The sequence below is a fragment of the Arvicola amphibius genome, chromosome 6 (assembly GCF_903992535.2).
Source record: "Arvicola amphibius chromosome 6, mArvAmp1.2, whole genome shotgun sequence".
In the NCBI taxonomy this organism is placed as follows: domain Eukaryota; kingdom Metazoa; phylum Chordata; class Mammalia; order Rodentia; family Cricetidae; genus Arvicola; species Arvicola amphibius.
Genome location: NC_052052.2, coordinates 41645957 through 41670388, shown reverse-complemented (window position 1 = coordinate 41670388; position 24432 = coordinate 41645957). Strand labels below are relative to the sequence as shown.

The window sequence follows — 24432 nt, the reverse complement described above, 5'->3', positions numbered from 1 at the left end:
TTTTGCACTCCCGACAAGATGCCTCCCTGGATCTGATTATTCTGTCTGAAGTCTTTGTATAAGTGAATCATCATTACTTTTTTCACAAGTAACACTTCGTTCTTTTTGACTGAGCATGTTGGTGTCTGCCTGTAACTCCAGCTTTCAGGAGACAGAGGCAGAAAGATCTCTGAACTACATATTAAGACCCTGTCACAAAAAGACAAGGGTTGGGTATTGTAACATTTGCCCTCATACAAAGACCTGTGTTCAGTCCCTATCAATGCAAAGAAAAAAGTAGAAATAGTGGTTTATTTTGTTTAATTTTCAGAATATTGTTCCCCGAGATATTTTATATGTCATATTTTAGTTACATTGTCAGAAGAAATTCATTTATGACAAAGTTTTTGAAACCAAGTTTTGTATTTAATATTTTAGTAGTTGAAAATTGGATCTGCTCAGTCGGGTCATCTGTGGCTTAGGTATTAACTGAGAGAACTGTTGTAGCTGTGAACCAGCATCAGCCAGAAGCGTCCTCAAGACCCCTCTGCCAGCAGTCTTACCATTCATTAAAGCACAAAAGTTAAACATGGGAGAAAACATGGGAAGATGACTTTCCTAGTATTTCGTAGAATGCTGTTTCAAAAGCATTCATGAAGTGTTTGGCCGTCATTCATTAAACTCAGTTGTGTGTTTTGTTAGTAGAGAATTAGGTGGCTTTATGAAGTAGGTTTGTTCAATTGTTTATTCATTTTTTTTCCTGAGAACTTAGTGTGGCATATAATAAAGAGGAAAAGAGCACAAAGCATAGAGATCTGCTTCTCCTTAAAGTGTGATTTTAAGATACGTGTTTCTTCTCTACCCTTTAAACACAGAAAACCTTGCTCTCTGAAACAAGCTCCCAGTCTTCAAAGTCTCCGTCCCTGTCGTCAAAGCAACAGCATCAGCCCAGCGCCAGCTCCATCTTGGAGAGTTTGTTCCGCTCTTTTGCTCCTGGCATGTCAACCTTCAGGGTGCTCTACAACTTGGAAGTAAGAAAGATTTTTCCTTGCATTTCCTTTGACAGGCCTATTTTGGTTGGAAGAATCATGTTCTTCCAACCAAAGATTTTATTATGGGATGATCTGCTAGAAAATTAATGTAGAAAAAGAGATAAATTGAAACTTTTTTCATCTTTGGAAATTCTTAATTTTTTTCCATTTATGCCTCTATGCATTGTTTACTTACAAAATTAGATCTAAGTAAAGAATTAGGAAATCTTACATGTCCTGCATCTCATTGCCTTCCTCTGTAAGCTTTGCAAGTCTATATGTGAATTATCTTTAGGTTTCTTGATTAAAAACATTATATATTTTAAGTTGTAGTTTGTTAACGTTAATACACATTTATGAAGAATTTGTCAAGAAGCACACTATTTTAAGTTCTGAGAAGACTATTAAATGAATTAGAGCAATTATTTTTAATTATCTTTTATCTTACTATGTTTTATTTAGTCATTTAGGGTTTTATAATTAATGCATAGACTGAGTTAGCTTAAACCACAATTTATTATTGCTCATAGTTGTGGAGACTGGACAACCCCAGTTCAAAACGTCAGCTGATTCAGTGTCTGATGTGGCCTATTTCCTGGTTCATAGACAACTGTGCTCTCCCTGTCTCCTCACTTGATAGACAGTGGGTGAAAGGGCTCTCTGAGGTCACTTAGAGCACTAATTCCCCTCGTGAAAGTGTCACCTTCATGACTTAATCATTTCCAATAGCCTCCACCCTGTAGTACATACTGGGGATTTAAATTTCAAAAAGTGAATTTAGGGGATGTCTTAGTTAGGATTTTTATTGCTGTAAAGATACCATGACCATGGTAATTCTTTTAATTGGAGTGGCTAACTTGCAGTTTTAGAGGTTAAGTCCATTATCATCGTGATAGGGAGCATGGCAGCAGGCAGGTAGACATAGTGCTAGATTAGCTGAGATTCCTACATCTTGCAGGCTGAAGGAATTCAACTGAGATACTGGGCAGTATCCTGAGCATAGGAATCCTCAAAGCCCACAGTGACACTCTTCTTCCATTAATGCCATACACACTCTAACAAAGCCACACCTCCTAATAGTGCCGCTCCCTATAAGATTATGCATTCAAACTACCACAAGGGGCATATAATCAGTTGCCCAATGCAATTATTTATCTTATTAAAAATAGCTTTAAAGACTGCTCTTTGGACTGGAGAGGGAGGAGGAGGGGGAGTTGAGGGAAGGGGAGAAAAATGGGAGGAGGGGAAGAGGTAGAATTTTTTTTAAAAAAAAGTAATCTAGATTAAAAAATAGCTTTAAATGAATATATTTAACGCGCCAAACACTGCTTGTTTTCTGTTTACAAATTATTACAGTGGCTAAAAAGACAAAGTAATTGCTTCTTGGTTTATATGAGACACACAGGACTCTGGATGTACTTTATCAGGAAAGGAAAGTATAAAGAAAGTGGGAAGTATCTGGGTACAAACACTCCTGCTCCCAGGTTGTCCTGGATCATAATATTTGTAAAAGCCTTGAATGAATTGGCTTTGTCATGGAGAGATATATCCACATCGGTAACTAAATACCCTTCAGTGTATCATGAAACCTAAATAGATAACAGATATCTTGGTTAATATGCATATTAAGTAGATTTTGATTCATAACGAATGTCATAATTAGTGAAAGGAAATCTGTATTTTTCCTGAGGTTTACTCATCTAATCTAATTTGGAGTATATAATCATACCCTTTCTTATATGTTCAAAGTATAATGATATTACATGTTAGCCTCAAAGTATTCATGTTTTGTGAAAAGACACATTAGTTTTTAAAAGGAAAATATTTAGTAAAACATTTTTAAAATGAAATATGACCTTATATAGCACAGATATAACACGGACATTTAAAAATAAGTACAATAAACCGGGCGGTGGTGGCGCACGCCTTTAATCCCAGCACTCGGGAGGCAGAGGCAGGCGGATCTCTGAGTTCGAGGCCAGCCTGGTCTACAAGAGCTAGCTCCAGGACAGGCTCTAGAAACTGCAGGGAAACCCTGTCTCGAAAAACCAAAATAAATAAATAAATAAATAAATAAATAAATAAATAAATAAATAAATAAATAAGTACAATATTCTAAGACAAAATTGTTTTTGGCCTACTTAATCTTAAAATTTTTTATCTTTTGATTCTTATTAGATTAACTGCTTTTGAGAGGATATTTCTGAAAAATTAAGGTGTAATTCCATCATCTGTATTTGAGATCACCTAGCAAAGCAAGACCAGCAGTGGGGTGTAGCTCATCACCAACAACTTAAATTTCATTGTCATATAACCCAAAACAGTGTGGTTGTAAAGTATCTCCAGTGTAATTTTAGGGCTGCAAAGGGACTGTGAATTCCTTTAATTTAATGCTTCAGATGTACAAAATAAGTGGAAAACCTAATTCTCCCCAAAGCTGGTACCTAAAATGATCATTCCCTTGAATTTTGCTCATTAACTTACATTAAGGAAATGTAAATTAATGAGCAAGGAAACCTCAAGCCTAATATTCTAAATACCTCTTCCTTTCAAGAAAACTGATTTTCCCTAAACTGTGGCTCACTGAGAATGGGGTGTGTGCACATGTGAACATTTAACTGGACTCCCTATCTCCCTTGTATTTACTCTGAAACTGAGGAGCTCTTTCCCAAAGAACCTAGGAAGAAGGTGTCTCTATTCAAAACCCCACATTAAGTGCATAAGCTTAAAATGCCAATAGTTTTACAGAAGTACAATTATTAGAATAGAAAGTAATTTGAGTTCAAAATATCTAGTTTAAAACTGTGATCATGAGATTTTTAAATCGTAACAACTAAATGAGCTGTTGTTTCCTGAATACTTGTTTGTACTGCTGCTCACCTTAAAATTGTATTTCTCTTAGTTTGACAGTCTGCTGGTGTGTAGAATCATTATACTCCTTTAGCTGATGAGGAAAATGAGGCAGTGGAAAAATTACATTATATGTTCTCTCAGCTCATAGCTGGTAAAATTAGAACATGAACTGGTGCTAGAAAATGGTACTGGTTATGGTAATTTGTAATAGAGTCCTCTACCCACCACAGTATTCAGTTAAGCTTTAGGTATGTGTTGCAGTATCAGAAAAGGGCGGAGATATTAGAGTAAAACCACCTAGATTTGAAATTTTATCATGTGACCATTAGCCCCCTCCCTTACAAATAAAATGCACATACCTAATGCAGAGCAGGTGTCTAGTGAATAGGAGCTATGTTCTTTAGGGGCTTCAGCTTGCAGTTTTTGTTTTTTTTTGTTTTTGTTTTTTTTGTTTTTTGTTTTTGTTTTTTTTGTTTTTCGAGACAGGGTTTCTCTGCAGCTTTTTTAGAGCCTGTCCTGGAACTAGCTCTTGTAGACCAGGCTGGCCTCGAACTCACAGAGATCCACCTGCCTCTGCCTCCCGAGTGCTGGGATTAAAGGCGTGCGCCACCACCACCCGGCTGCAGTTTTTGTTTTTTAACTGTTTATAAAACTCTGGCCTCTGTGTTTAAAGAATGTATTTTGTTTATTAAATAAATTTATTTGTTATCTAAACTTGAAGGCATTTTATGAAAAGACATGGTTCAAAACTGGAAAAAGAAATCTTAATTAAATGCAGCATGGAAAAATGTGATTGTCTTTGTTGGGGAGAAATCAGACTTCATAGACTTATGGAGAAACTAAGATGTGGCATTAAAGAAATTCTGACTTGAGCTGTTTCTATAGGAAATGTTAGGGTGATTAACTTTGCTTGCTTGCTCCTCAGGTTCTAAGCTCCAAACTCATGCCAACAGCTGATGATGACATGGCAAGAAGCTGTGCGAAGTCCTTCTGTGAGAACTTCCTCAGAGCAGGGGGCTTGAGGTTTGTGAGCTGCAAAACCAGTTCTCTATGGTCATGTTAGTTTGTTTCTCTCCCAGAAGCCTTGCTTATCCTCCAGTGTATTGTGTGAAACATGATGAGGGTTAAAATGAATAGGAATGATGCTGGGGTCCTTTAGGATATTTCTCTTCTTTTTCTGACTTTTGACTACTTGGGAAACTTAATGAAGTGCGTCTCTCTCCCCTCTGGTAGTGGAGAAGTTTTCAAGAAGAGTGCTGGTGAAGCAGCCACCTCTGTTTAAGTCTCCTGTCAGTTTTGGTTCCCATATTGCAGCGACATTAATGCTGGTGAAGCAGGGTTAATTGGGCAGAACCCTTTTTGTCAGAGGCTTGTGCTTAAAGAGAAACTAACAGCTAACTAGCTAGCCTGGAAGTAGGCATATGGTTTGTAAGAAGTGGCATATTGCCAGCGCTGAGGGGAGGGAAAAAGTTGGTAATAGAGGTAGGAAATGCTTCACAAAAAAGGGGGGGAATTGAGAATGAGTAGAATTTTCCCTAGATCCATAAGCAGAGAAAGTTCTAAACCAAGCTGAGGGCAGGATGAGTGAAAGGCATAAAAATGTATTGCTTGTCTCTTGTATTACAGTTAGACCCGAGTAGAAGGTAAAAGTGACAAAAGGTCCTCAAGCAAAAGGGAGTGAAGACCAACATGAAGTTTATGCAAAGAATGATTAGTAGAAGTCCTGTGTGGAAGAAGAGTATAGAAGAGAAGCCAGGCAGGGACCTTGAAGATAAAAAGGGGGAAAATGGGGGTTAAAAGAATTCCCAAGCAGCAGCTTAATAGCTAACCCAATGGTTAAGAGTGCTTACTGCTCTTACAAAGGACCTGGGCTTGGTGCCAGTACCATGTGGCAGCTCACAACCATCTATCTGTAACTCTAGTTCCAGGATAGCTGGACTCTCTTCTGACCTCTGCAGGATATTACGAGTATACACATGCACATAAAATTAACAGTAAAATAAATGTGGAAGGTCTGGGACACACAAGAAATTTTTTATTGTCTTTCTTTTCCCCACTTTCTCCCTTGCCTCCCTATCCCCAACCCCTACCCCTTTCCTTGAGACAGGGTCTTTCTCTGTAGCCCAGGTTAGCCTAGAATTAACTTTCTAACACAGGCCTGCCTTGGTTACATCCATTCTCCTTCCTTGTCACAGCCACCATATCCATTTTCAGTCTGCATTTTAGAAGTAGTCTTCTTTAAAAACTCGTTTCAAAAGCCAGGCATAATGGCGCACGCCTCTAATCCCAGCACTCAGGGTGGCAGAGGCAGGTGGATCTCTGTGAGTTCAAGGCCAGCCTGGTCTACAGAGGGAGTTCCAGGATAGCTAGGACTGTTACACAGAGAAACCCTGTCTCGTAAAAAGAAAAAAGAAAAAAAAAAAAACAAAACAAAAGCTCATTTATCCAAGAGTGCATGTCTGTGATGGTCAGGCATTATGCTTGGACTTTCTTGTGTGTTTGTTAGTTCGTGTCTCACACATTGTTTTAAGCAGTGGGAACAGAGCAGTGAATAAAGTAGACAAAACCCGTGTCCCTATAAAGCTTGCAGTCTCTTAGAGAAGGCAAGCAGTAGGCCAGCGAGTAAAGGTTTATGTTAGAGCATGATACGAGCTGAAGAGAGAGTTAAAATGGGAAAATGTCCGCTTGATTAAGTGACATTTTATAAAAATTTGAGAAATATGGAGGCGCAAGGCTTGAAGATAGCTGGAAACCAGTCTCCAGAAGAGTAGCTAGTGTCTACTCTTATATGGTAACCTATATAGGACACCAGAGGCCAGAGTGGTTGAGGCCAAATGAGTGAGGAAGAGAAGTAGGGTGTGGCATTCTGGGGACACTTGAGAGCAGGATGTGGAGCCTCTTAGACTTCTGTGCACACTCTGTCTTTTCCTTCCATGTGGGAAGCCGTTGAACAGCATTGTGCAAGCAGGTACCATGATCTGGTCTCTATGTTAAATGAATCAATCTGGTTGACCTTCTAAGAATAGATTTGGAGGGTAGAGAGGTAAGAATAGAAGCAGAAAAAATCAGGAAGCTTTTGTATACTGAAGTGTCTAGTGGAGATGGGAACAAGCTTGACTGAATATAACAATTCTTGATATATTTTTGAATTGTTAGTTCCACTAATACCAAGATGTGAATTATTCAGTGATGGCAAACCAATTTGTGAGAAAGGCTGCTACCTTAACACACTACCTTGGTTGTCTATTAGGCTAATCCACAGTCCAATTCTTACAGAAGTCCTTGTGGAAAAAATATGGAAGTCCCTATTTTTATCAAAAGAATACTAATGTAGATAATTTATTTATATGTAGAAACTTGGTTACTAAGAACATTTATGGGTTATTGCATTAGTTACAGACAGTTTTCTATTTTAAAAAAAAATGATGTCTTTAATAGTTTCCTTTGTTCTTTCTTTTGAAGTTTGGTTGTAAATGTCATGCAGAGAGATTCCATCCCATCAGAAGTAGACTATGAGACAAGGCAGGGTGTTTATTCTATCTGTCTACAACTTGCAAGGTATGAAAATGTATTACATTATTCTCACAAGGCAATATTTTACTTTTTACAAATTTTACCATTTTAAAATAGTATGAAATAACTTTGAGTGTTTTTTTTTTTTTTATTTTTAAGGTTTTTACTTGTTGGACAGACAATGCCAGCATCGTTAGATGAAGACCTCACCAAAGATGGCATAGAAGCTCTTTCTTCCCGTCCTTTTCGAAATGTCAGCCGGCAGACAAGCAGACAGATGTCCCTATGTGGGACCCCAGAAAAGTCATCCTACAGACAGTTGTCAGTATCTGACAGGTCTTCCATTAGGGTTGAGGAAATTATCCCTGCTGCTCGAGTTGCAATACAAGTAAGTGGCTGCTAATTATAGAAGTATAAGTACCTCCTACTCGGGAGAGGGAACTGTGGGTATGGAACAGCTCCTGTGTGAATACTGCTTTCTAGCAGTTTAGCATGAGTGGGAAGACAGTGACTGCAAATACAAAAGTAGCTTAATCAAGGTGAAACTGCAGAAGCAAAGCGTTCTGGGAGCCTCAGCAGTAAGGGGTCTTTCACCAGGGCTGTCCTGTGTTCTTTAATTTGAGCTAGGTCTTAAGGACCAAATAGGGAACAGAATGAGGGAGTTGGAGAGGAGACTTATTTAAATAAAAAGAACAAAACCAGAGCTCACGTGCTAAGTCACAAGGACATTCATGGAAGCTGAAGTATACTGTGCACACTTTAGGAGAGGAAATGGCAAAGAACAAATTGAGGAATTATTGGGTAAAACCAAAACATGGAGCTTAGAGACTCCAATTAACAGGTCTTAAAACTGAACAGTGTGGTAGTATGAGAGGGCAATCCTGGGTGACGTGGGAGGGAAGAGCTATAACCTGCGGCCACAGGTCAGGAGCACTGCCTTCCCACCCCATCCTTTCTGTCCCTCCTCAGACTATGGAAGCAAATGACTTCACTGCTACCGTCGCTTGTTTCATGAGACTCTCATGGGCTGCAGCTGCAGGGCGGCTCGACCTTGTCGGAAGTAGCCAGCCGATTAAAGAAAGTAATTCTCTGTTTCCTGCTGGAATTAGAAACAGACTCAGCAGTTCAGGTACTGTTTTAAAATGGGACAGTACTTTTAAGTAAACACAGAACAGTATGTTTCTCTATGGCTTTTCAGTCCTCGGTGAGTGAGTGAGCATGTGTGTGTGTCACATACACATATGTGTATATGTACTTATAACAATAATAATTAAAGAGGAAGAGTCCATAAATTTGGGAGGGAGTGGGGGTATTGGATAGCAGATAGAAATGATGTAAATACAGTACTCATGTAGAAAAATCTACATGTGCACAGGGACTCTGAGTCTTACTGCATGATCCTAGGAGCCACACAAACTTGTGTTCTCTACTTTCAGGAAGCAATTGCAGCTCTGGCAGTGAAGGAGAACCAGCAGCTCTGCATGCTGGAATCTGTGTCCGGCAGCAATCTGTGTCCACCAAAGATGCCCTAATTGCTGGAGAGGCTTTGTCTCTTCTTGTTACGTGCCTGCAGCTTCGGAGTCAGCAACTGGGTAAGGAGGTGGCTTATTAGTAATTTGTTTCTTTGGGAGAAAAGCTAGATTTGTTAGGAATTGACATTGCTTCTTTTAGTAATAGCTTCTTTTAGTGAGAGAAGGGGTGGAGAGAATAAGGATGTAGCACAGCTGAAAATGGTGCTGGAGTGGTGTATTCTACAGGAATAGTTGAGTGTTTTATGAGCCTTTTGTGTACATACATACATACATACATACATACATACATAGTTGAGTGTTTTATGAGCCTTTTGTGTACATACATACATACATACATGCATGCATGCATGCATGCATTTATGTCAACACACAAAACTCTACATCAGTTGTTATAGGACCCTATGTCTGCCCTGTGGGAAATGATTGTAACTAAGGAATTGAAGCCCCCAGGCTACTAGTTTATAATAAATTAGATGTTCCTGGTAATGAGTCCATCATTAAAATTTATGAAACCTAGTCCTGGCTCCATAATCTTTCTGACTTCAAGTGGGTGTTGATACTGGGCCTTAGTCCTGTGGTATCTCTGCTCTGTCCTCTCTTTTTCTTGGTAATTCCATCCAGTTTCATAACCTTAACTCCACATAGACACTAATATCCAACACATTAGTTTCAATCTGGGGCTTGGACCACTCTTCTCGAAGCTCTACTTAAGGTATCTCATACCTATCCTGTCCAGGATGAACTTTGATTTTGTTCATATCTCTCAAAAATTCTCCCAAATTATGGGCAATTCCAGCCTTTTGCATACTCTGGCTAAGATCCTGGGAATAACTATTACATTTTATTGTATCTGTATCTATTCTGGGAGTGCAACCTCCTTCAGATTGTATTTGTAACCCTGTTGTGGTTAGTACTTTCAAACTGCTGTCATCTCTTAATCAGATTGTACCAATGTTGACCTAATTTATCTCCCTACTTCTGCCCTTGCAGTTTATTCTTCATGCATAACCAGAGAGGGCCATTTAATGTATTGGTCAGATTATACCATTCCTTCTTCAGAACTTTCAAGCTTATCGGTTCATCTATAGTAAAAACCAAGTCTTTACTAAACCTCCAAAACCCACTCAATCCCCTATACCAGTGATTCTGTTTTCCCCATCTTCTACTTTGTCCCTGACTCATAGACAACTCTGCTATTTCCTCATCACACAAGCTATGTTCCCGCCATAGGCTTTTCCACTGGCTGTTTCCCCCTTTCTCTTAATGCTCTTCCTTCATCTACAAGTCTTTGCATATATAATACTCTGGCTAGACATTTCCTGACCATCTTTCCAAAAAGTTAAAGCCTTCCCTGTGCCCTCACACAACCCAAGCCCCGCAACTTATTCTTTCAACATCATTTCTTTTTATAACCTTCAATATAATACACTTATTTATCATGATATTGCCACCATCCCCTTTCTGCCAACTATGTTGTGAGCTCTACTAAGCCAGAGACGTGTTCATTTTTTTTTCCCTGCTGAATAGCTGAATCTCCAGCACCCAAACTCTGCCTAAGGATGCTCTCAGGAAATACTTAAAAACAATGTATTAGCAGTTCAGTTTCAGATGTGTACTAATTGTCTAGTCTTAGCTGTAATTATTTCAGACCACCAGAGATACAGAATTAATGGTCATGGTGTATTTTTTATAGTTTATTTTTATTTCATGTATATTAGTGTTTTACCTACATATATGTCTAGTTACAAACAGTTGTGAGCTGCCATGTGGGTGCTGGGGATTGAACCTAGGTCCTCCGGAAGAGCAGCCAGTGCTCTTGACCACTGAGCCACCTCTTCAATCTCAATGGTGTATTTTCTTAACATTCAAACCAATTGTATAATTAATTAATTAATATCTGCAGAGATTTTCTCTGAGAACAAATGCATTTGAAGAGTTTTATATGAGAAGCATAAATCATTATGAAATAGCTTTTCAAACCTGTACCATACTTAAAAAAAAATATTTTTCCTGGAATTGTTTGATTTAGAGATTTGTCAAGTTGAAAAAATACAGCTTCTCCACGTTTTTATCATGTTTTCTTTTATCATGTATAAACTTAGCTTAGGTTGTATTTTTTATTATTAGCACTGGTAATTTATAAAGATAAGACTCCTTATTCTGTAACTGATACATACGAGATAGTGATGCTAAGATGTGCAATGCTACATATTCAGTTCCCTGGGATTTCTGGACAGACATGGGATTTGACTCTATATAGAAAGAAAAATTTCTGCTTAAGTTTGAGCTTAGGAAATTACTCACAAATACCAACATTTTGTAGGTACACCACCTAATTAATTCTTTCTCCTCCCTCATTCTCCTTAGCATCTTTCTATAACTTGCCGTGTGTCGCTGATTTTATCATTGACATTTTGCTTGGATCACCAAGTGCTGAGGTAAGGATTTCTGTTCCTTAGAAAACCTTTTGCTGGTATTGTTTCGGGCTTTCATAAATGCCACCACTCTGAAGGAAAAGTGACCATTTGGACTACCGCCTGCCTTCTGTCTTTTCCTCCACAGTCCAACAGAACTTTCAGTACTGGTGGTGGAACTAATTGAGGTTTGATTTTGTTGTTGTCGTTGTTGATAATGACCAAAGAGCAGCCCCTGGTGTCTATCATCTGTGACCTACAAGGGCAGCAGGAATTAAGCTTTAACATGTTGGTCAGAGTCTGGAGAGATCACCTTCAAACCATGAACTTTAATTATGTTTTATTTCTTTCATATGTGACCATGAGCATGAATTTTTTTTTAAATATTTGAAAATGGCGTTTTCTGACTTTTATTTTTATTGAGTTAAAGACCTGTTGACTCAAAGTAATGATTAGTTTCCAAACCACTCTCCCACCCCTCCCACACACACACCTGGTTTTTCAAGACAGGGTTTCTCTGTGAAGCTCTGGTTGTCCTGGAGCTATCTCTGTAGACTAGGCTGGCCTTGAACTCAGAGATCCATCTAACTCTGCCTCCCAAATGCTGGGATTAAAGGTGTGTGCCACCACTACCCGGCAACACATTTATTTTTAATTTAATCCATTTACTCAGCAGAGTCTTTAGCATTCAAACTTAGAGTGGTTATACTTTTCTAACATATCTCAGTCACTTGAATGAGTAAATGGTGTGGATTTCCAGAGTGTCGCTTTTTAAGTGGTCTGGAATGTTGACGACATCCGTCCTTGACCACTGATCACATTTCAGATCCGCCGGGTTGCCTGCGATCAGCTGTACACACTCAGTCAGACAGATACTTCAGCCCATCCAGAAGTACAGAAGCCAAATCAGTTCCTCTTAGGAGTCATTCTCACAGCTCAGCTGCCCCTCTGGTCCCCAACCAGTATCATGAGAGGAGTCAACCAGAGGTATGTAATACAAAGAGAATCTGGAAAGGTGATTGTTTATACTACTCCTGTGAAGTTCATATGGTTCTTGAGACAGGATTTCTCTCCTCATCTAGCCCCAGGCTCTGCATATTTTCTCCCACACAGGACAAGAGAGCTAAATACCACCAGGCTTCCTTCTCCATCATCCTTATTCCCACCTTACCCTCCCTAATTGGTGCAGTCCTGAGGTTATTTGAGCCAGTTTCTTGGGTCGAGGTCACACTTCTGTCCTCTTGCATGTTGCTTCCTCAGCTCAGATATCTTATGGAGTCTGTAGATGATTCTGGGTAGTTTGGGCATCTTAAGAAGACTATGTTTTCTAATCTATAAACATGAGATGTCTCATTATGTCATGTTTAATTTCTCCAGCAGTGTTTATCACTTTACTGTATAAGACTTCTCTCCTTGATTAAGTTGAACCTCAAGTAGTTTTATTCTTGGTACCATTGTAAAATTGTCTTCTTAATTTACTTCTCAAATTTTGCACTTTATAAAAAAATTATTTAAAAGTTTTTTTTTGTTTTCATTTTACATACCAACCACAATTTCCCTTCCCTCCCCTCCTCTCACTCCCCCTCCCCTTATCCCACCCCACTCCCCATCCACTCAACAGAAAGGGTAATGCCTCCCTTGAGGAGTCAACAAAGTCTGACATATTAAGTTGTTCAGGACCAAGCCTCTACTGCCTGTATCAAGGCTGAGCAAGATATCCCACCATAGAGAATGGGCTCCAAAAAGCTAGTTCAAGCACTAGGAACAAATCTTGATCCCACTGCCAGTGAGCTCACAGACTACCCAAGCCACAGAACTGTCACCCACATTCAGAGGGCCTAGTTTGTTCCTATGCAGGTTCCCTCACTGTCAGTCCAGAGTCAGTGAGCTCCCACTAGCTTGCATCAGCTTTCTCTCTGTGTTTCCCCAACATGATCTTGACCCCTTCACTTTTATAATCTCTCTTCCCTCTCTCTTCCACTGAACTCCAGGAGCTCAGCCCAGTGTTTAGCGGTGAATCTCTTCATCTGTTTCCTTCAGTTACTGGATAGAGGTTCTATGATGACAGTTAGGGTAGTCACCAATCTTACTACAGGAGAAGGCCAATTCAGGCACCATCTCCGCTATTGCTAGGAGTCTTAGCTGGGGTCTTCCTTGTGGATTCTTGGGAGTTTCCCTCACGCCAGATTTCTCCCTAATCCCATAATGACTCCCTCTATCAAGATATCTCTTTCCAGGATATTCTCTCCCTCTCTGTCCCTCCCCCAACTCAGCCATCCCATTCCCTCATGTTCTCCTTCCCCCTTCCCTTCACCCTTACCTCCGCTTTACCCCCCACCTCCCTTCCCATTTTGCTCAGGAGATCTTACCTATTTCCCCTTCCCAGGGCCATCTATATCAGATTTTGCACTGTTTGTGGGAGAATCACAACTTACTTTTGTTTGTTGACTTTTATACCCTGTAACTTTGATAAATTAACAGGGTTCAGGTCAAATCTCTAGGGTTTTCCATATATTAATATAAGTTTTTCAGATTAATGGGCAGATAAGTCCATTTCTACTTCTCCAATTTGGATACCTTTTTCTTGCATACTTGCTCTGACTAGAAACTTCAGTGTCCTATTGGATAGAGAAGATGAAAGTGGCCTCCATGCTCCCGGTCTTAGACTATTAAATGGGAGGTCCCCTGGAGTTTTCATAAGTGGCCTTTACTATGTCGAGATAGAGCCTTTGTTTTCCACAGAGCATTGTACAGTTGGTCAGGCCCTTTTTTGTTAGACTTATTATTTTTATTTAATGTATATGGATGTGTCTGTGTACCATTTGTGTTCCTGGTGCCTGTAGAGACCAGAAGAGGTGGGATCATCTGGCATTGAAATGTTGGGAACCAAACCCATGTCTTCTGCAAGAGCAGCAAGTGCTCTTCACCTCTGCCATGTTTCCAGCCTCCGTGGTGACTGCTTTTGTCTGTATCTCCAGAGCCGATTTGTGTGGGCTTCTTCACTCCCTTTCTGTTAATGTGGTGGTTCAGTGATATTTTTTTCCATGTTTGACTGTCACTACATTCCAGGAAATCAGTCCTTGTTCATGTTACATGATCCTTTAAGTGTATTGACAGGATTTTTGCTTTTGCAATTATAAGAGATGTTATATTCTAGTTTTCTTGTGGGATCTTTGTCTGGCTTTGGTATTAGGATAGTACTGTTCTTATAAGAGTTAGAAATGTTGCCTTCTTCAGGGTCATAAAAGAGTTTGAGAAGGACCACTGTTGTGTTTTAATTGTTTGGTAAAATTTTCCAGTAAAGCTTCCTAGCATAGTACTTTTCTTAGCTGGGAGCTGTTTTAGTTCTGTTTTGTTAATGATTGAGTCCTGGAATTTTTTTATTTCATCTTGAATATTTTTCTGTACAGTTGCTTATGGTACTCTCATAACTTCTTTTTCTGTAAAATCAGTGGCAACATTTTCACTTTGATTTCCAAGTTTAATACTTGAGTTTTTTGAGGATTTTGTTGTTGTTGTTGTTGTTTTGTCAATCTAACTAAAGATATCAAGGTATTTCTTAATTTTGTAATTTTTTGATCCATTCTGAACTTTTTAAAATGCATACATTTTCTGGACGAGCAATGTCCTTGAGTTGTGTGACAGTCTCACCTATTTGTGGGGCTTCACTACAGGACTAGCTGTGTGTCAGCATTTGTTATACTTCCACACTTTCTAATGCAGTCATAAATTATTTATTTTTATTTTATGTGCATTGGTGATTTGCCATGGGTGTCAGGTCCTCTGGAACTGGAATTAGAGACAGTTGTGAGCTGCCATGTGGGTGCTGGGAATTGAACTCAGAACCTCTCGAAGAACAGTCAGTGCTCTTAACCTCTGAACCATCTCTCTAGCCCCATAGTTGTGTATTTTTAGTAATGAAAATAATTGTTTAGTACTTTAAAATTCATTTTCAGGAAATAGTTTACCTAGTGGCATCTGAACTAAAAGTAGATATCTTCTTTTCCCCTTGACTACTTCTGACTTTGGAATTGGAACCTTTTCTAGGTGAAGTTTTCATAAACATTAATGTATTTATTTGAAGGATGGTGGTTCTCAGGTGGAAGTTTTCAGTTATTTAAGAAGTTGAAGCTGTTGGGCTTGTCCTCACTGTGAGAGTTACTTAATTCCTCTACACTTGAGGAAGAAAAGCAAAATGGAGAGTGCTCCAGAGCTGACTCGGTGGTTAAGAGCACTTGTTGCACTTGCAGAGAACCTGGGTTCATTTCCCAGTACCCACATGGTAACATCCATAACCCCAGTTCCATGGGATCCAGTGCCCTCTTCTGGCTTCCGTGGGTACCAAGCATGCACATGGTGCACATGCCTACATGCAGATAAAACATTTACAAGTAAAATAAAATGAATAAATATTTTCTAAAAAAGGGCAAACCATGAGATGAGATCTTTTAATAAAAGAACCCTTCGACAGTCTGTTGGCTTGTGAAGAGGCTTTAAATGTTTTATACAACTGAATAGTTATACTTTTCATGAATTTGATATTTGTATCTCATAACATTTTTAAAATAATCTTAATTTGATATATGATTAGCAATTACCAAATCTTACTATGTCACTAGTTACCAAGGTTTTGGTGTGTCTGTTTATTTTTAACCCTCCAAAGACCTGAGTTTGGACATTTTATTATTTGTATTTTTTAAAATCTTGGTTCATTATACCTGCTTGAGCCATTTCTATCTATTTGAATATACTGACATGTTTATTTTATAATAAGACTATAATAAACATTTAAAAATTAGAAGACTGATGGAAAGGAGGTGTCCATGGATACTAACTATTAGTAGAGCCAAGATTGAAAGCAATCTGATTCTTACTGTCTGTGTTCCTGTCCACTGTAATACAGTCTCGTTCTAGAATATGTGCTTTCATCTACTGTAATACAGTTTGATTCTAGAATTTGTGCAACTGTCCACTGTAATACAGTCTGGTTGTAGAGCCTGTGCTCCCGTCCATTCTAATAAAGTCTGGTTCTAGAGCCTGTGCTCCTATCCACTGTTAATACAGTATGATTCTAGAACCTGTGTTCCTACACACTATGATAGAGTTGTAGAAGTACCCTGTAATCTACATAATTTTTGTTTCTCCTTTTACTCTGTTTTATTCTTCTTCTTCATGCTTGTTTGATATTTAACTGTTATCAGTCTTTCTTGTTCTTTTATTCAGTGTTTCTTAAAATAACTCCATGTGGTTAATTGGTATGTAATGGTTCATATTTGAATGAACAAATGCAATCAGTGCTTATGTTATTCTAAAACATGATACATTTAGTGATTTTCCTTCTCTTTACACAATTATTCCTAGTCTACAATTTGACAAAATTATTAATATATTTCATGCTAAAATAGATATTTAATGTAAGTAATTATATGGTTGGGGAAATTATCTTGTTCAACTGCTTTGTAACCTTATTTTTAAAAGGAAAATGCGGAATTTTTTTTTTAAATCAGCCTCTTTTTAGTAACTGGAATCTATCTGATTTATAGACTGCTGTCTCAGTGTATGGAGTATTTTGATTTGCGGTGCCAGTTATTAGATGATCTGACAAGTAAGTAAACATCTCACTAGGACTGGGGCGAGGTTAGACCATATGTGACCTGCCTGTGACAAAGCAGGAAGACAGTCATTTTGTTGTTGTTGTTGTTTTGTTTCATATTTTCATAGACAAGGTTTCTCTGTGAAACAGCCCTGTCTGTCCTGAAACTCACTTAGTAGACCAGGCTGGCCTCGAACTCACAGAGATCCACCTACCTCTGCTTCCCGAGTGCTGGGATTTTTAAAGGCGTGCACCACCACTGCCCAGCTGACATTTTTAATGTTGTATTTTGTTTTCTTGGAAATAACATATAAATCCATATGCCATTGATATCTACTTCTCTTCTATACTCAACCAGTGTATAGAGAAAGTTGGTTAACTCTACAGTCTGCCAGTCTCATTTGTAGTTGAACTAAGAGAGAATTAACATGAGGGGTCTTGCTCTCTGGTGTAATTTATTCTGTCACATTTTATTTTTTAAGGTTTATTTTTACTTTATTTTTGTACACATGTTTGCATTTGTGTAAATGTGTATACATGTATACATGGGTGCCTGTAGAGGCCAGAAAGAGGGTATTAGATCCCCTAAAACTGGAGTTAACTGGCTGTTGTAAGCTACCTGACGTGAACACTAGAAACTGAACATATGTCCTCTGAGGGAGAAGTCAGTGCCTTTAATCACTAAGCACCTCTTTAGCCCCTGTTCTGTCAGTCAGGGTGATTATTTAAGAGCTAATGGAATCGGGCAAAGCATGTTGATAGTGACAGAGGTCAGTCAGTGTCTAAAGTAGCAGTGTTAGAACTTGCATTTTAGAATGTGGAAATTTTACCCATCTGTACTTTCAAATAATGTAAATAAAGAATGCAAATGTCCTTTGTAAATTTTAGCTCTTCAGACCAAGTGTTTAATATATTCCCTACTGTTTAACTCCAAATTCACTTCAGATTACAAGAAATAAAATTCAGGATCAACAAAAATATTGATTGGAGTACAATATCAAAGCGAGATGAAATAAACACCCCCTCTGTATTGACAAGTTGTACAGCCCACCCAGAATTTGGTGATGAGGTTCCTAGAGGACTAAAGGGACAGCACATGGTTCTCTGTGCCCTAGAAAAAGAAACAGATTGGTTTCTCAAAAGAAAGAAATCTTCACAGAACTTCATTCTAAGAGAAATTTCATGTAAAAAGTATTTCTTCCTGCAAATGGTGACAAAGCTCTAGTGTCTGGTGACTGATGCACCTCAGCGACAGCTCTGCAAGCAGGTGCTTTCGTGACCTGCAGATCAGAACTCAGTCTCTAAGCAATGTGATGAAATTGGTTTGTTGGAGACTGGGGAAACATAGTTGGACTGTGTGCCTTGACTCAAGTATCGGTGTTTATATGTAGAGAATGGGACCATGTCCAAGTAACTACCTAACCTAATAGATACTTTTCAGCCATGCTTCCAGTGCAGAATTTGGTTGTCAGTCCTTGTTTGGTAGGGTAAGGGAGAGGTTTGCTACAAAAACAAAATTATTCTCTGGAGTTTGATTCATTGTTTAGAGATGTAGGATTATAATGCTTGACCTTTCTCTTGAGTAGAACTTCCTCTTTGGTTTAGGAAGCACAGTGAAGAGCCTTAGTTCTCATTACTGGCCATTCCTCCCTTTTCTTGGGAGGTCTTGTTTCCTAAACCAGGTGCTTTGTTAGAGCAATGATTGTCTCCATTGTCTTATACTTATGTATAACTTGGTAGCCCACACAGCAGGTGCAGTCGAGTGTTTAGTTTATGCAGGACATAGCCTTGATAGTATCTGCACCAGAAGGTTATTAATAACAAGGTTTGTGAGTTGTGTAAAGTTAAAGATTAGGACTTGACTCTGCTTCTTATTCGGGATTTTGATTCCATGAATAAAAAATTTTTCTTTGTAATAGATATCTATCTCCTCACTTTTATACCCTCTTCAGCCTCAGAAATGGAACAGTTACGAATCAGCCCAGCTACCATGCTTGAAGATGAAATTACATGGCTGGATAACTTTGAACCTAACCGAACGGCAGAATGTGAGACCAGCGAAGCAGACAACATCTTATTGGCAGGACATTTGCGGCTCATTAAGACCCTGCTTTCACTCTGTGGGGCAGAAAAGGAAATGCTTGGTAATTATTGCTTCTTTTTATTGTGTGGAAGAGTGTACCTTAGTTCTCAGTTATTGCCAGTGTTGTGTGTAATTGGGACAATATCCTAATTGCTAAATGTTCCATGAAAAATTGACCTTTTAGGAGTAGGGAATTGTTTGCAATTTTAGTGACTAGCAAACCATAGGGTGTTTTGACCTGTGTCATTAAATCACGTAGAGAATTTTACATTGTTCAAAATATTCATATCATATAACTTTTAATATTAAGTAAAAGTTATAATTTAGACTAGGTTTATCTCTTTTGCTGTTACATAGTATATAACATATTTTCATTCTTATAAGGATGATTATTATCTGAGGAGGTAATCACCAGCCATTACCTCCTCAATGTTGGAGAAAATGTTAAGATTTCCCCTGAAGTACAGTTATAATTTGAAAATATATATCCAGATGCTATAAATTATATTCAGAAAGCAAACTGGAATATAACTTCCACAGTTAATGACTCTCTAGAATCTTCCTGGATATTGAGGATACATAGAAAAGAGTGATCTTAAACAGAAAGGAGGAGTACATTTTGCCTGAAGGAGATAGGTTTAAAAGTTTCATTAGCCCTTGTGTGGAGGACTTCTGCTGTCCAGAGTAAACCTTACTCACTCAGACCATTCTACTGTGGTGTTCTCGGCACTTGTGTTTTTGGGGTGAGAGCTTGACTCCTTTCACTGGCATAAACTCCTAAAAGAAGGCACATCACTTGACTGCTTTTGACTTTGATCCTGGTCCCACCACTCCACAGATCTGTGCCACACAGTAAGCTCTCAACAAGTTAGCTTAAACTTGAACCTGATGCATTACTTTTGGGTGGCCTTGGGTGCCTGTGCTGCTCTGATAGGAAAATGCAATAGGATCTTTGAATTAAAATCTGTGTTCATCTTCAATGTGGTATTATGCTCTATTCCAGGTTCATCACTCATTAAACCATTGTTAGATGACTTCCTTTTCCGAGCTTCTAGAATTATTTTAAATAGTCATTCTCCAGCCGGCAGTGCCGCCATCAGTCAACAGGACTTTCATCCAAAGTATGGAAAATGCACGTTGTGTTCAGTTTTGGTAAAATCTCTTAATTCACAACTGTAGTCCAAAGATTTTCTTAACTTGGAGTTTGTCTTCCATCGTGTGAGTTTGTTTGTCCTGTGTTTTCTACCACATTGCACGCAAATGCACGCAAATGCACGCAAATGAGCTTTGTGTAACATGTGCCTAGCATATAGTGAGCACAGAAAAAGTGTGCTGGTAAGCTCTCATCATCAAGGTGGGATAGTAAGTAACTATGGTCAGTAACAAATCCCAAGTGAAACAGAGGTGGTAGGAATTATGTATAGGGGTTGGGAGAATAGCTCAGTGGTAAAGCACACACTTAGCTATGTGGGAGGTCTTGAGTTCAAGCCCCAGCACCAAAGGGAGAATAAAGAACTACCTCCAAGTAAACAGACTCCAAGTATAGGCTTCAGATCTTTTAGAAGAAGGTTCTAGAGCCTTGTCATTTGCTAGGTCATACTCTGTTCTCATATCTGCAATTGCTAGTAATTTATTACAGTTCTGATTTTGAAATCAAGGTTTTATATAATCTTTGGGGATATAAATGTGAAATATCCATATATATTGTTGACCCTGCTCAAGCTATATTCAGACTTTAGTCCATAGAAAAGGCAGCAATAAGCTCTAACTTAACTTGTTACGAGCTAAACTTAATTTTCATAAGAACAGTGTTATCTGACTAACCCTGAAGAGACTCTTAATTTTAGAGATAGCTGGTACAGGCAAGGCATAACAAGCACTATGTGGAGATACATGAAGTGTCATGTGTAAATACTTTTCTAGCTAGAGATTCCCTTGTTAGCAGAATAGACTGGAAGGCAAGGAGAGGAAATTATTAGAGCTCTTGGATTATCCTTAGGACTGTGGCTTCCATCCTCATCCCTGTCTGGTCTTGTCTTGGAATATTTAGCACTAGATCTCTGGGGCTCAAATTAAAGCTCCAGAAATTCTTAGAATTTTGATATTTCAGTAAACATAAAGCAATATATATCTAGCAGATTTAATGAAATTTTTATTGGTGAATTCTTCTCTTTTTTATTAAAAATAATAAAATCCTGTGTAATGCCTGGAATAGAAAAGCAGACATTTTCCACCCTCTCCAGTGTACTAAGCTTGTTCATTCATTACAGTGATCTTTCCACCAAAACCTTGAGGCAAAAAACATATGAACCCTCTTTCTGAAAGTCAGTGCACGCTTGTCACAGTAACAACAGCTGCTCGCACATGTGCCTCCTGTCCATTTCTTGCCATCCTTTTCAGTGCATACATCTAGAAAAGGATTAAAGGACAATGCCACCTCTGTCCTTAATGTCAGGTACAGTACTAACCCTAGAGCCCCAGAGTCCCATGCACTTTTGTAAGTGGTCCCATGCAGAGGTTGGATGTCCTCTTTTCTGTGTATCCATTCTAATCTGATATCACTTGAATAATGCACCACCGGCTTTGATGATAGTCGAATTACTGCCCAGACTGAGAGGCAGGCAGCAGAGGAAATCTGCTTTCCTGCATGTTGCTTTCACACATTGATTTGACAGGCTGTTTCTGTCTCCATTTTCTGTAACAGTGTAGAAGACTGGTTTGTGTCATTAGAGAATTATTGACCATCTGGCATACTTGAAATGTTTGTAGGCATCTATTCTTATTTTCATAGCTTCCTTTTTCTTAATTGAGAGAATTTTTTTGATTGTTATTAGGCTAAGAATTAATATCTCTGCAATATCTTCCTGCCGCCTGTATTTAGGGCATATATATGGATGACTCCAGCACAGGCCTAACTGTACTGTCAAAGAGACTGTAGTGTTTACATTTTGATTTGGATGTTGATTTTGAAGACAGCTTGTGCTTTTGTTCTTAGGTGTAGTACAGTAAATAGCCGATTGGCAGCCTATGAAGTTCTTGTGATGTTAGCTGACAGCTCACCTTCAAATCTTCAGATTATTACAAAAGAACTACTTTCAATGCATCATCAGCCTGACCCTGCTCTCACCAAGGAATTTGATGTAAGTTTTTAGACCTAATGATATACTTAGTTGTTTGTATTCCTATAAGTGGAGGCTTGAGGTTGATATTAGTGTCTTCTGTCATTGTTTGCTTGGTTTTGCTGAAGCAGAGCATCACTTGTACCCAGAACTGATAGACAAGTTAGCCAGCTTGCTTTGGGTACCCAAACTCCAGTCTTCACTTTACCTACGAAACCATCACCCCAGCCTTTATTTAACTTTTTAGAGTGGTCTCTTAAATATATAATTTATATTTCCTTTTTTGGCAGGAATGTGTATGACAGGGAGCATGTATGGAGGCTAGGACAAGTTGCAGGAGTTGGTTCCCACCTTCCACTACTATATGAGACCTGGGGGTTAAACTCGGGTTTTCAGGCTTTATAGCAATTGTCTTTACCCAATGAGATACTTCTCTGTTCCTAAATATATAAATTTAAGACTTAATTTGCATTATCCTGACCACAACCAGGTCCATCTTTTTTCTTTTTTTGGCATGGCGTGTTTACATACTAAAATCAACTTTTATCATGCTTCATCATTATTATGAAATAGCCTTTCAGTTAGGGGTGAGCTATTTTCTTTTTTTTTTCCAGTTTATTTATTTTTTATTAAAAATTGCCATCTCCTCCCCTCCTCCTCCTCCTTCCCTCCCCTCCCCTCCACACATACCCCTACTCCCTCCCTCTCCAGGCCAAAGAGCCATCAGGGTTCTCTACACTATGTTGAGTCCAAGGTCCTCCCAACTCCCTCCAGGTCCAGGAAGGTGAGCAACCAAACTGACAAGGCTCACACAGAGCTCGACCATGTCGTAGAGACCAAGCCCATCGCCATTGTCCTTGGCTTCTCGGTCAGCCTCCACCATAAGCCACTTTCAGAGAGTCCGATTTGGTCGCATGTTCCATCAGTCCCATTCCAAGTGGACTTGGTGGTCTCCCATTAGTTCTGTCCTGCGGTCTCAGTGGGTGAACGCATCCCTCATGGTTCTGACTTTCTTTCTCATGATCTCTCTCCTTCTGCTCCTCATCAGAACTTTGGGAGCTCAGTCTGGTGCTCCAATGTGGGGCTCTGTCTCTATCTCCATCCATCGCCAGGTGAAGGTTAAGGCTCACAGTGAGCCCGTCCATGCTGTAGAGTTCACATTCATTGCCGTTGTCCTTGGTTTCTCAGTCCTCCTCCACCGTCAGCCACATTCAGAGAGCCCGGTTTGGTCCCCTGTTCCATCAGTTCCATTCCAACTGGACTTGGTGGTCTCCCGTTAGATCTGTCCCACCGTCTCAATGGGTAAACGCACTCCTCACGGTCCTGACTTCCTTGCTCATGATCTCCCTCCTTTTGCTCCTCATCGAGACCTTGGGAGCTCAGTCCGGTGCTCCTATGTGGGGCTCTGTCATTTTCTCCATCCAATGCCAGGTGAAGGTTCTATGGTGATATGCAAGATATTCATGAGTATGGCAATAGGATCTGGACATTTCTGGCACCCTCTCCTCAGCTGCCCAAGGACCTAGCTGGGGGCGTCTTCCTGGACACCTGGGAACCCCTCTAGAGTCAAGTCTCTGCCAACCCTAGAATGGCTCCCTTAAGTAAGATATATAATTCCTTGTTCCCATATCCACCCTTCCTATATCCCAACCATCCTATTCCCCCAAGCTCTTCCCATCCTCCACTTCACACTTTTCTCGCCCCATCCCCCCTCCCCCCACCCCACCCCACCCCTATGTTCCCATTTTTTGTCCGGCAATCTTGTCTACTTCCAGTATCCAGGAGGATAACTATATGTTTTTCTTTGGGTTCACCTTCTTATATAGCTTCTCTAGGATTTTTACGAATTATAGGCTCGATGTCCTTTATTTATGGGGTGAGCTATTTTCAAACTGACCAATAGTTAACCTCAATTAAAAAGTAGCCTTCTAACCATATTTGTTAATTTATTTTTATATTTTTGTGTTTTGAGTAAATGTATGCTAGCATAGTGCCAGGCACTTGAACTATAAAGCCAGATAAATTGAATAAGATTCATAAGAGTTTAGCATATGTTAAGAAAGGTTTTAGACTTTTGAATTTGAAAAATGAGCATACTACTCAGCTGTCAGGCAGTGGAATGGACAGACCCATCAACAGATTGTCTCAGCACTGTGAGGTATGGTGTGAGTTGGAGGTGTGTCCTGAGTGCTATACTAACACAGAGTAGCACTTGATTGTCTATCTTAAAATGCTTCTAGAGAAGTTGAAACTTGAAATAGAGGCTTAAAGGTAAGGAATGCTCGTTGAAGCAAAGAAGCCATTCATTTCACTCC

At 39.3% G+C, this 24432-nt stretch overlaps 1 protein-coding gene across 3 annotated transcripts in view; it reads left to right on the top strand.

Moving 5' to 3' along the window:
• Usp24 (ubiquitin specific peptidase 24) overlaps positions 1-24432 on the top strand; it is a 142879-nt gene that overhangs the window by 84041 nt on the left and 34406 nt on the right. For all 3 annotated transcript variants that reach the window (XM_038333426.1, XM_038333425.1, XM_038333424.1), the window contains exons 31-42: positions 855-1010; positions 4789-4886; positions 7326-7421; positions 7536-7764; positions 8346-8505; positions 8813-8968; positions 11276-11346; positions 12149-12309; positions 16866-16927; positions 18868-19059; positions 20002-20119; positions 21994-22138. In XM_038333426.1, coding sequence (XP_038189354.1) covers positions 855-1010; positions 4789-4886; positions 7326-7421; positions 7536-7764; positions 8346-8505; positions 8813-8968; positions 11276-11346; positions 12149-12309; positions 16866-16927; positions 18868-19059; positions 20002-20119; positions 21994-22138 — 1644 coding nt within the window. The remainder of the gene's footprint in view (positions 1-854; positions 1011-4788; positions 4887-7325; positions 7422-7535; positions 7765-8345; positions 8506-8812; positions 8969-11275; positions 11347-12148; positions 12310-16865; positions 16928-18867; positions 19060-20001; positions 20120-21993; positions 22139-24432) is intronic.